The 13921-nt window shown below is 33.7% G+C and overlaps 1 protein-coding gene across 2 annotated transcripts in view; it reads right to left on the bottom strand.

Annotated features, from left to right (window-relative positions):
- Nucleotides 1-687: 687 nt before the first annotated feature.
- The window catches only part of LOC123691780 (roundabout homolog 2-like), a 48765-nt gene continuing 35531 nt past the window's right edge, over nucleotides 688-13921 (bottom strand). For both annotated transcript variants that reach the window (XM_045636335.1, XM_045636336.1), the window contains exons 3-11: nucleotides 9242-9571; nucleotides 8911-9064; nucleotides 7628-7758; nucleotides 7059-7331; nucleotides 5510-6823; nucleotides 5086-5419; nucleotides 4809-4981; nucleotides 4013-4359; nucleotides 688-3924 (exon numbers count right to left, since the gene is read on the bottom strand). In XM_045636335.1, the coding sequence (XP_045492291.1) occupies nucleotides 3337-3924; nucleotides 4013-4359; nucleotides 4809-4981; nucleotides 5086-5419; nucleotides 5510-6823; nucleotides 7059-7331; nucleotides 7628-7758; nucleotides 8911-9064; nucleotides 9242-9571 (3644 nt within the window). In that variant the 3' untranslated portion in view covers nucleotides 688-3336. The remainder of the gene's footprint in view (nucleotides 3925-4012; nucleotides 4360-4808; nucleotides 4982-5085; nucleotides 5420-5509; nucleotides 6824-7058; nucleotides 7332-7627; nucleotides 7759-8910; nucleotides 9065-9241; nucleotides 9572-13921) is intronic.

Below are 13921 nucleotides of genomic sequence, written 5' to 3' on the forward strand. Positions count from 1 at the left end.
GGCACCGACATTCGGCATGTATATTCGTGTATGCTTTAATGCGGGATGAATACGCTGTTATCACGCAGTCACAGACAAACCGGCCGGACCACAACCCGCTGCTAAATACCCGCCAATAACGTACTTACGATGGGTGTTGAGTCGAGATTTCGTGTATGAATTGCTGACTCGTAAATTGAAAATGTTGACAATACGAAAGGAAACTGCGTACGTTGATTTAATTTATTTATCCCTGACTATCCCGTGCATTCAATGCTGTTGAACTCAAAGTTCAATCCTTTGTTTATTTAATGAAAAAGGGAGTTAACATTTTGTAATGAATTTTTAACATGCAGGCGTACTAAAATGAAAACAAGAGGAATTTTTAATAAAACATCAATTGTATTTATAAAACTACCTTTAAAATGTACATTTAATGCTATTTCAAATATGGATACCTAATATTTGAGGTTGGAAATTATAAAACTTTGAGGTAAAGTTACTCCGAGAGGAGCTTTTGAAATTAAAGTACCTAATAGTATGGAGATAGAGATACGAGATCAATGGGCTTATTTTAGCAACTGTGAGAGGAATAAAATGATATAAGTATAAATAAATTGAATTTTACTAGAACATTTTGTGCTTAGACATGATTAGGTACTTAGATAACTCCTACTTATTGTAAGGAAGGTAAAATAAAAGAGAGTATAGTAATTAAATTATTTTATTAAAAAATAGGTTTGTATAGACAAATACAAAATTAAAATCCATTTAAGTCGACATTATTGTGTTGATCCTATTTCGTCATAATTTTATAAAATCAAATAGGCCTTTACAAAAAATTCACACAAAAATCTCCCATACTTTGGAATTACGTATTATGTTCAATTTAAGTAGTTTAAATACATAATAACTGTTATCAATCCAATCATACAAAAAAATCAATACATTTAAATAAGGTTTAATTTTAATTATAATGTATTTTAATACAAACGTTTGGAAAATCATAAATTCCACCAAAAACCGCATAATATTATATTCCAATGCGAACATAGATATATTATTAGGTTATAGTCTGCAATCATGGATTTTTCATGCACAACCTCGTAAATAAAAAACGACGAATTTGCTTTTCTCTGTTCCTGTAAATACACTGCGTACCTACTGCATAAAAATATCAAATAGCCAAGTGTTTCGTATATTTCTATGAACATACACAAAAGTAAATGTTAGTTGAAATCCTTTTAGCTTTCGTATTTTATTCACAATGGTATTTGCATAAAATTTTTGCACACAATATTTATTAAACAATCCGATGATAAATTATGAACTTTGCTTACCAATTACATAATATTTGAAATACGTTAAAACCATACCTTAAATTTAGAAAATCTAATTTAAATGCAAACGTTTAATAAAAATAATAAACTACCCTTGAAAATATATGATGAAGTGCTTTTTACACGATTAATAATGTTGCTAATAGGCCATAGTCTGTGATGTGTAGAGTTCTATTTTAAAGTATATTTTACATGAAATAAATAAATTGATATCTACATTTATTCAATGTTTCATGAGAATAGGAACTAGAAGAATAATTTCTTAACACTGAGTCTGGAAAAGTCTATTCTCTAAAAGAAAGCAACAGTTCTTGTTAATATTATTTTTTGTTAATATTATTTGCTGTACAATATAAAATCAATGAAATTATTCAGTCCATAGTGAATCTAAATACATTAATTTATTGTTTATATATTCAATAGCTCATACGTACATGTTCAAAATCAACGTTTAAGCAGTTTCTATTGAGGGAATGTGTTGTTTTATTGTAATAAAATGCCTTACACGGTGCGTGTTTTTGTTTAAATGTATAATTTTAACTGTACAACAGTTGTCTAATTGACTTTTTAAATATACAATAATGACGATCAAATTTGAAGTTTTTCTTATTAAAATCAAGATAATAAAATTATACATACTTGTTAATAATTAGCATTGGACTTAAGGATATCTTGATAATTTTTAATTAAACTGGTCTCAGTTTAATTAAAAATTATAACTGAAGAACAAAGAAATATGACAAAAGCTTCGCCTTTATTTTTAAAATACTGATAACGTATTTTTAGTTTGGCATCATTTATCCAAAATATGAACAATGGAAACAATGTTGAAATAGCATTGAGTATTCATAAAAATTATCTTCTTAATTAGTAATACTTTTAAGTTAATTTCTTCAAAGCCAGTTTTCAAATAGCGTCCTCAGACCTTTAATTGGATACAAACAAAGGCAAAAAACTTAAATAATACAAGAATAGGTAGTTGCTTTTTAATTCTGATAGGCTTAGATATAATACGATAATTAATAAATCTCAAAGCCTATGTTATTAACACTTCATTATTTATTAATACCTAAATACATGATATGCAATACAAATCGTGCTATTTGTTTTTATAACAAGTGATTTTAATATAACTCATATCACATTAACTTACGTAGATTTAAACATCTTTTTGTAAAAGCATCATTTGAATTTTTTTCACAACTCGAATGTTACTAAGTATGTTCTTATCCAGGAAATCTTATGGCACATTAAATAAAACTAAATCGAGTATCGCTAGCTATCAACAAAATATATTACGAAGTAATCTAATATCAAGTCAATTTGTGCTTTATCATCAAGTATACTTTAACATTTGAAAACCTAACTGCGCTAATACTTGTGTATAATTTCAAACTACCTTCACTTTTAGTCTAGTCACACTTTATTCGCTTTCTAGCTACAGCTACTGTTTGTGAAAGGTCTGCCTCTATAGTATTCAATATTCATGTCTATATTTACACTAGTAATATTATGTTACCTCAAATTATTGCCAAGCGTTCAATTTTCCAGTGTCTAACGAAGTCCTAATCTAATGATATATACGGTTACAAATTCGTTTATTGATATACAGACGGACACATAAATTTGATCAATCCCCATAATAGTCCAATAAACGTTTTTTTTAATAATATTAATAATTAATTTATATTTACACTATTTACAAAATTATGTACACAGGATATACATAACAATAGACTAGTTAAAGTTCCATGAAATATAAATAATTCTATAAGATTTTTTGTAATATTAAATTAGTGCCAAAAATTTAATAATAGGCCAAAGAAACGCGTAATAACAGTCTTTAATACACATATCACTTCTGCACAATATGTCTGAAAACCGACGGAAAATCAAGAGTTCATATAAGCGTAAGGAAGAACCGTGTTAGCTTTTAAACGTGTTCACTTATAACATTGTTCGTCGTCGGTTACACGTCTGTTTGGCACAAGTCGCCGAAAACCGGCAAAGCATGATACTACCGCGTCACTGAGTCCACTCGTGGGTGTGACGTCGGGGCAGAGTGAGTGGACGCCAGAGACGACTGCGTCACACCATTCAGAACATTCTGGGCGTGCCTGAACGAAGTAAATCTTGATAGAGTCCTCGTCCCATCGTTGTCGAAATTAGGCCTTTCATATTGATGTTTTGGTCGCTGTTTCTGGGGCTGCATTGCTTGCAATTCGTCGTAACCATTGTCTTCCGCATAATTCTCATCGTCGGATTCGTCCTCGCCGAAAGCTCTATACGTTGATTCTGATTCAGAATTCTTCCTTGAATTTATTCCGTACGTTCGACCAATCAAGGATTGCGTAACATCGATGTTTACGTTCTTATCACTCTTTCTATCTTCAAGGCTCTGATTGTATCGTATTTGAGCCTTTTGTGTTTTTTCTAAGGAAGGTATGTCATAAAATTTAAGCACATTAGGATGCCCTTGGAAGTATTTTTCGCTGTATACGTTTCTATTATAGTAACCTCCGTTACTAGCTGGATAAAGTTCTTCATCAGGAGCGTAGCGGGAATCGAAGTTATCGACATTCTTTCCACCGGGTGGAAACCAGCCCTGTTAAAATAAAATTTTACATTATAACGATATCCTAGTGAAGCCATTATGCAGAGTGAAAATATTATAATAGTTAAATTGAACTTACCAAAGAACTAACACATTGTCTCGTATTAGTTACAAGTGTCACGGAAGCATATGCGGCAGGAGATGTAGCAGTTTTGCTCGTATTCCATTCATTCCCATTAACCCTGGATGCTGTGACCTCTGCATACTCGGGCAGAGGATGAGCAACCTTGTCATATTCGGAATTAGTCTTGTCTTTGCTTTGATTAGATTGATTAGTCGACATGCATAAACCAGGCTGATTCTCCATCCACAATAATGACTCAGTTTTAGTTACTGTATTTTTATTGTAGCAGCTACTTAATGGATGAGACAATGAAACCGCAGCTTTTATATTCATTTGTGTCACCAAACTTGTTCCATTATTATCTAAAACAAAAGTTATACTGTCATTAATCCATTATTTAAATTTAATATCCATAAACGGTTATGATATTGCAGGAATTAAATTCCAAAAGCGTTTACGAATCATTTGAAAGGAAACAAAAACATTTACATTTGTTGGGTCTTTATTTCCGGATTTGTATCATTTCTTTGTGCCTAGAATGTGAATGCAAAGTGAAAGAGATCCACTGCGCTAGTGAGAGGGCTCGTGCTACCTTTCAACTCGAAAGTAATCTAGCACCCTCCCGCCTCGCATGGCAAAGCCTCCATCAAACAAACGCTCGCACCCTTACCACCCCACGACACCCGAGGAATGTTTTTAATTTTGAAATTCTGATCCTAGGGAAAAAATGTAAGCACTCCGAGATAAGCCTTTGTTTCTGTATTATTTTTGCATCTTATACAATTTAAACACTCGAATTTTCAATACCAACCGTATATATTGGGAAGCGCAGATTTTTTCGTAAAAATGTTATTTTTACGAATGTAGATGATTCCAGCAACCATTATAACTTTGAAAAGCACGATAGCTCCAATTAAAAAATAAAACCATGACTCAAGTACAAAGTCTCCCGCAACAATAGATACTTCTCCGTTGTTAGGATATCTGCAACAGAATAAAAGTATTGTAGCTTTTGATAGACGAGAATACATTTTTATTTTTACAGTTCCATCATACAGACGTATTTATAATATTAAAAATAATCATACCTTGACAAAGGATCTAATCCAATTGTTCTTGAATCAATATTGAGATATACTTTTTGGCTAAAAGGTCCCAATCCAACAATAGTTTCTGCTGCAATCTGCACCGAATAACTCACTCCTGACGTCAAATTTGTCATAATGAGACTGGTCGCTTGATGAACGGTGGTGTTAATTGCGATCATTGACTTATTCGCGGGTATATCCAGCCAATTAACCACCACATTGTAACCAGTAATAACTCCGTTTTGTAGGTGAAATTCGGGAGCTTGCCATTTCAAGTGAACCGTAGTCATATTGACAATGAACATTTCTATATTTGTTGGAGGACCATCCGGCACTGAAAATAAAACGTGAAATGTAGGTATAATTTTTTAAAGTACAACATAATAAATTAAAAAAATATGTTAGTTAAATGAAATATATTTACCATCGTCCAATGTTTGAGCTACTTTTGAATTTGAGGGCTTTCCTTCAAATTTCTTATAGAATGGCACGAGAAAAAATTCGTACCGCATATATTTTCGTAACGACGTAATTTCGTATCCCGATACATCGTTGGAATGTAAAATAGTTTTCATATCATATTCAGTCGTTGAATTATCTAAGGGTCGGTAGTATATGAATAACCCTTCTAAGTAAAAGAAATTTAGTACTGCCCACATAAGTTTTATTGTTGTAGCGTCTATAGCAGTTGCTTCTCTGAGTTCGACTATGCTATCAGTCATTATATTTTTTCTGTATTCAGTATTATTCGAATATGGACCATTGTCCCATATAGATACATCTTCCCCTAATGTCACAGCGTCGGAAATGGGACTCGGTCCAGACAAGCCGTGAGAATTTTCAGCTCTAACTATGAACATATATGTCACTCCAGGAATCAACGATCTAACTACGTAATGGGTTTGATATATTTTCTTAGCAACAACAACCCAGCCTCTTGAGTTTCTCGGCGTATTACTTCCTGATAGTGTCTCCCTAGAGAATACTTCAACTTGATATCCAAGAATGGAGGATGACCCAATTTTGTTATTTTGATTCCATGTTAAAATAACACTGTTGTTTGTTACATTATGTACGTGCGGTTTTGTAGGAGGTCCTGGTAAAGCTGATACATCAGCTGCTCTAAAGAAATTAATATTTGGATTTTTGGGATTATCTACAGTCAAAACTCCATTCCAAACATATTTGCCATGTGGTGACGAGGCCACACATGTATAAGTTCCATTATCAGTCCTACCCAAATCTTTTATGACTAATGTACCATCACTGGAAATATATCTTCTATGATTTTGTATTAATGCTTCCCCTTCGAAATACCATGCAATGATTGGCTCAGGTGTACCTATAGCTTTACAGGGGAATTCGGCTTCGGACTTAAAAGGTAACGTTTGATTAGAGGGGCCATTTGTTATTATTGGCGGTGGACGATCGTCGTCTGACGTCACAGTTATTTTTCCTCTAACGAGCGAACTGCCCGCGAAGTTGACCGCTGAACAAACTATTGTATTACCGCTATCATTTTTATTTGTTCCGTTTATTGTTAGTGTTGTCACCCCGTCTATAACGGGAGATGCGTGATATTTATCCCTCGATGTGCCGGGAAATATTATTGTTCTATTTCCTTCTAAACTCCAAAAAAGAGTTGGTTCCGGCTTTCCGGTGGCAGTGCATGTAAAAGTCGCACTTGAGCCGCTTTCAACAATGATTGAATTTGGTTTTAACGTAACAGATGGAGGATCTAAAAAGAAACAGAAGATTAAACTTACATATTTAATGGAAAAAAATATAATATTGATGATTACATTCATTTTTTTAATAATTTTCTTTTTAATCTGAATTATATCGTATGTTTTGTTATAATGATTCATTTTCAACTTCAAAAAATAATTCAATTTCCGCACAAAAACACCCCTAACGATAATTATAAACGCAACTCGTAATCACAGCGAGTAAACAAGAATGCATCCACTCACCGTACACCGTCAAATACCCGCTAGCACTGACAGTTCCGACTGCATTGTCAGCTTCACAAGTGTACTCCCCCTCGTCTGCTAAAACCACGCCATCGAGCCTCAGGCTTCTATCGTCCAAGAGTTTGACGCGGCCGAGTGGCATGTTCCCTCTGCCGGCGGTTGTCCTCCACAACACATCAGGTAGAGGGTCCCCGCCCACCCTGCAGTGAAACAACACGCTCTCACCGGTGTGAGCGACCACGTCTTCGGGCCCCGCTATCCAATACGGTTTAACTGCGAAATGAGAATTCATTGAGTGACATGGTACATTCGCTTGATGGCTTTGCTATGGGAAGCACATTATTGATCGGCTTCCGTTTGATTGATATGAAAGATAAAATGATAGCCGTTTATAATCAGCCAAGTGAATGGGTGTACATATTTGATAACGGCCGTAATTAAATTGAAACTAGTAAAACCAATATGAAGTCGGTAAATATTATTATAACATCGCCAAGTGTGCCTCGTCCACGGTAATTATTTTAACGAATTATTTTCTGTTGCGTTGTAATTATTGATGTACTACTTACTGTGAACTCTTAGCGTTGCTGTAGTAGATTCTCTTGTACCAGCAGCATTCCTTGCGATACATTGATATTTCCCAGCATCTGTCTGCCTGGCATCTTGAATAACCAGACTTCCTCCGTCCACTAAATGCATTCTATACAAATAATTACACGTTTTAATAAGCATCGTAGACAATAGACATTTAATTTTCATTACTGTAAACAAAGCGCATTGTAACAAAGTCATTCAAATATAGGGCGGAATTATTCAATAGAAAATTAACATTTAATAAGGGGTCTACTGAGTCAGAACTATTGAGATTTTTGCTTGATTGCTTGTCGAGCTCTTCAAATATCCCCTTCTTTCAAACTTTGATGTACCCTCCCCATGTTAATTATTTTTATGCTTCAATATACATGCGTCGCCTTGAGATGCATCTTTGGGCATATCATAAAAATTCATAGACAACAAATTGAATAAGTTTGAAAAAGTGGGGATTTCAATTTGATTTTATAAATAAAGTTAAGTGCGTAAATGTGTGCAGAAAAAGTCACATAAATATGTAATTGTTATTATCATATTTGTTTATTACTATATTATGTATTTTCGGATTTGTTTGTAAATTGTATTTTAAATATCGGAAAAATTATCAATCAATAATTATTGTAGTTAATAGTTATTAATGGGAACGCAAACTATACTATGTTTCAAGCTAATGTGTACAATATAAGAATATTCAAATATCCACCATTACTTCAAATGATACATAGATAAGAATTTCAACGACCTTTTTAATTCAAGCACCGTAAACAAATTATACGATACGTTATTGTCTGATGTTACACGAATTAATTTTGTAGTGATTCACAAGACTATCGCGTTTCCGCCATCCCATTTAACAGTTGAGAGCTCTCAGCAAGTATACCCTCGATTTTACGTAAGTGTGTTTTATCGAACCAACTTGCTGGCATGTAACTTGCATTTTATATTGTAGGTACTTTCTAATAGAGCTGTGGTTGTACTTTGTAATTTAAGCAGCGATTAACTTTATGTTCCATTATTTGCAAATTCATGATTATGAACAGTTCAGGATCACTTGGCCATTTTTTTTAAATACTATTAAGCGACTAGTGTATGTAAAAAATTTTAAATTATATTTCCCTTCAGAAAAATTGCCATGATATTACTTAATTATAAAAAGGCCCAGGGATCTCTAATTTTAGGATTTAATACAGAATACAATGCAAAGTATCATAATGTGATACACAACGTTTGTGGGGTTTCATATCTACATAACTTTATTTACCTTGAGTCTCCATCAAAGTGAAGTATATGTCCGTCCTTTTTCCAATATACCGTCGGTTCTGGAGAACCACGGGGTGGAGAACATTCCAGAATCACAGTGTCTCCCTGTGCTGTTTGTGTAGTTACAGGCTCCAAACGAAATTCCTCTCGAAGAACTACAGGATCAAGAACATAATATTTTTATTGAGGCATATTATAACGGTAATTATCGCGATCGTACTAAAATTAATTAAGATACTTACTCAGACAAAAAGTAATATATGCTTGGTAATGAATTTAAGAATATTTTAATTCAAGTTTTATCATCAATACGAAGCAGTTAGATAACTTACCAGCTACATGAAGTGTTGCATTCCGACTTCTAGCTGTACCATACGGATTAGTGGCTTCGCACCAATACACGCCAGCATCTGAGTGCGCACGACCATGCGTTGCTCTTAGAAAGAACAGACCACCAGCTGGCAATAAGCTTCTATGTGTATCTGATACTACAAGCACGCCGCCTTTGTACCATCGTATGGTTGGCGATGGTGAGCCGCCAGCTCTGCAGTTTAGAGTAGCTGGTTGGTGCTTCGCTACGGTGACGTCAAGCGGCTGTTCGATGATGTATGGTGCTTCACCGCTTCCCATGTAATCGTCGCTAAGTCCTCCGTTGACTGGACCTGTTAAAATTATTTCACATGAGTATGTTGTAGGTACAAGTTCATGCACATTATATAAGTTCAAGAGAATAAGAAAAGGAGATGAATTAAATGAAATTGAAGGTTAAAACCGTTCAATGGTTTAGCCTTAGCCCCGATATAATCGAACAATTATTTGAGTTAAACATAATCCCTTTAAAAATTATACCCGATCCGTCCGTCGTTAACGTTCATTTAAAAGCCTAACAATGGTACAGAATCTTTAGTTTCAACGATAATAATAGTGGAGCGTATCGTTTATAGCTACACTAAAACATGGCACAATAATAATGACGCGTAAACATAGGCTAGCCTGGAGTCCCCCAAGGATGCGAATTTGGACCCTCGTGTGTTTACAACGAAAGGCGCAGATGTTAGTTTTTGACACTCGAATGTATGTCTATTGTACCTCGAAGCATTATTAACAGAATAACGTTGCAAAAAATACTCGATTTCACTAAAAATGAAACAACGGTAATGGTCTGCGACTCGATTTTCGGATCGAGGTTGTAACAGAATAAGGATTACCCTATTGTACAAAATAATTGTGTTTATTTATTCACGTGTCCCAACATTGTGAATGCGGTGCGTTGCAAGGGCTAATCTATAATTGAATCTCCATTCGATTTGCTATCTTTCGATTTTTGTTCGTTAATCCCTTGATGTTTTAGAGTATTATTATTGACCTACATAATACATTTATTTTTTCTAGTTTTTGTAAATATTCAAAGTTGACGAAGAAAATAAATTTCCTATTAAAATAATACAAAAATTGGATTGTTCTTTGACACGTATTATTTATTGCTTATTTAAAAAAAACATTTTGTTAATTTATATAGAGTTATAAGCTTCCACATAACTGCAATATGTGTATATTATATATATGTGCACATGCAATACGCAATACGCAATACGCATACCATTGCAGAAACTTCATTAATTAAAACTACTAAAACCTAGTAAAGACTGGACAGTATTAAAACAATTTTATCGGCATTAGACGCAATAAATTATCTGTGAACTCGTAAAAGAGACATGTATGTGATATGGCAAAATATACCAGAACGTAGAGATAAAAATAAGATTTAGCGGAATGCAAGACACATAAAATATTGTTTATGTTGATCTCGATACATTACTTTATCGCACATAAACCGGCTTTATTGCTTAGTTGCTTTGAACCCGATCGATTATCGGATATAAAAGGAGTTTCCGTGTGTGATATAGATACGGAAGTTTGGTATAAAATGTTTGAAAAACTATATTTGTATAAAGCTTTTGGAAGTCGTAATTAAGACAGACATGTTGAAAAATTAAGATAACATGTAAACTATTCTTGACTTTTTTCTGTATTTATCCAAATTAATAATTATTTAATGCTGAATCTCTTCTTACCTACTAACCTAATGAATGTAACCAAACAATAGTAATGTAGCTAATTAAAGAACCGTGCTTCTTTACAGAATGTATCTGTCGTGGTCATATCGTAGATTTGATCATTTCATGATATGAGTGGCCATTTCACGAAATGGTCGCATATCGTGAAATGGCCAACATAGTTTGATCAGATCGTTAAATCGTCAACGTTTCACGATTTGGTCATCCACATTTGGCCAGATCGTATAAAATGTAAAGAGTCCATAAAATATTAAAAAATTTCAGAATAACTATATTCTAAAAACTTGTTTAATGTCATTTAAGTTAGTGCCGCGGCAGCGGCCGGCGAATGCCAGAATCGAATCGTTTTTGCAATAGAAAACAATTAGGTTAGGTTAGGTTACACTTTGATAAACAACGCACGAGCCGAGCGAGCAAAGCGAGCGTGCCGCGGCAGCGGCCGGCGAGTGCCAGAAGCGGATCGCTTTTTAAAAAACAAACAATTATAACAATATAGTAGTAGTTTCTTAAATTATTTTATTTAAGTCGCATTTTTTCTTAATTACATATAAGATATCCACATTTTCCATAGTACTCGTACCTCTTCGTCGTAAATTCTTTGCTATGACTTTCTTCATAATATTGTTATTAAACGAATTATGAAGTTTTTAACTGCGAATAATTTAATTTTCGCCAGCGGCCGCCATCTTATCACATAAACACAGAGCTTGCAGCGCCTCTACCAACGATTAATGTAACTATTTTACGATATGATCAAATAATTTTGGTCATTTCATGAAAAAACCGTGCGTTAATTGGCCATATCGTGAAACGATTTCTTATCATTGATCTGCCCAAACCACATCATGATGTGGCCAAACTAAATTGGCCATTTCACGATATGCGACCATTTCGTGAAATGGCCACTCATATCATGAAATGATCAAATCTACGATATGACCACGACATATCCAAACAAATACCTCTTCGATATTAATAAAAAAATAAATGTTCATGTTTCATTATTTAATTTTTGCCTATAAGAAAAACCGGCTAACATTCATACATTCACGCGGTTCTAATATTTCGTCTATTATCAGCCAGATTAATGAACTAGCCCGAAATGTTAAAATGACACAGGAAAGCAATGCCAATGGGAATGATTTTAGCTCGCACGCGCATAGTTACGGGCCATTGTTCAAAAATATTTGTTAAAAAAAATTGCGAGGGTGCGTCGTGTCCCCAGCTAATTTATAACTCTAGCACATGTCGACACGCGTCAACTAAAAAAATAAATAAAAAATCGGTCACGGACACAACTATTGCATTTGAGTTGACTTATTTGAACTTCCTTCTAAGGAAATAAGTATGTATGTTATGTTATGTTATAATGTTCTTACTTTTAGGGTGTTTATTTATTGATAACAGATTTAACGTGATAATATATTCCTTTCAAATATATTATGTTAATTAATAAAGTCAATGCGATTCTTTTTTTTGAAAATATTTAAGGAAATGCAATCAAGGAACAATGCATGTACCTTTTGTACATGGCTGTATAATATCAAAATTAGTCAAGAACCTATACCTTATAACCTTTTAATAGGTACATAAAGAAATGCATACGGTCTCTCAAAAACTAGCCCTCGTCATCCTGTTTTTTCCCAAAAGCACCGAGTGACGTGTTTACACGATCGCGATATATTGGATTCTCATAAAATCAGGTTAACAGCTGCTTTAAAAACCATTTCCTTTGGTACAAACGCTTTCCAGTATCATTTGCAACGTAACAAATTTGTCGACGTAGATTCGACATCAAACGAAAATCGGACTTTCTTTGATCGTTATATATTGCACCTTAACCATTGTGAGCTTTAATAGATACGGTAAGATAAATATAAAACTGTAGAAAAGTATAATAAGCATGAAATGCATGACTCTAAAGCGTGTAGGAATACGAATATTCGATCTACAATAAAATTCAATGTTTCAGAAGGGGTCACCTTAAAGAGTACGAAGAAGTACCTAACACCGTATAAATACATATCTTGTGTAAATCAATATTATACATATGTATTTAGTAGTTTAAGAATAAAACTCCAATTTGCATTATCAAAATTTGATTTAAAATTAATCTAAGAGACCTTACTGGATAGCATGAACAGTTAAGATATTAACAGAAATAGTATATTTAACAAGCCTATTAGGTAACATACCAAAACCTTCCCCTTAGAACTCAAAAGTTTAGAACTGTCACCCTAAGTAACACGATAGCAGTTTGAATACGAACATCTAATTCTAATGATCGTGATTGCCTCCTAAGGGAGCCAATCATGATTTTTCGAATTTTGAACACGTGTTCATTTTTGACCCCTTGGCAATATGACTCTAAGCAGTCATTACGCAGTTGTACATTATTATGAAATCGCTAAATGAACGCAATATACAATGAGCAATACAAATTTACACAAATTCGATTTAGTTCTATTTTTTGAGATCGGCAATAGACGCAACAGAAATGAGATTCTACAGATTCTTTTGTCTATCGATGCGGACTGATGATTTTTTTAAAATTAACATTACACATTAAGTTTTATTTCAAAATCTTTTATTGAGGAGTAGCAGCAACAAGAATAATAAATAGATATTCTAGAGGATAAAATCTCAATTCATCTTCTCGATAAACAAACTTGGGTTAGATTACTACAATTTATGAGATGTATATGTTTTAAACGAGAAAAACGAGAAGATAAAAATATCCAAAAACGTTACGGTTAATGAAATAGCACTTATCTTTTACAACACAAAAACATCGGCACATCTGTTGAAAATTATCCGCCTGAACGGATGGACGGATTACATTAATATGAATTTCGTGAGTTACAATGTTTGTCTTGTAAGGCCTGCTAATGTACGGTACAAATTGTTGACGTAGTGTCATCTTTCACGACCCAT

This window comes from Colias croceus, chromosome 5 (assembly GCF_905220415.1).
Source record: "Colias croceus chromosome 5, ilColCroc2.1".
Lineage (NCBI taxonomy): Eukaryota > Metazoa > Arthropoda > Insecta > Lepidoptera > Pieridae > Colias > Colias croceus.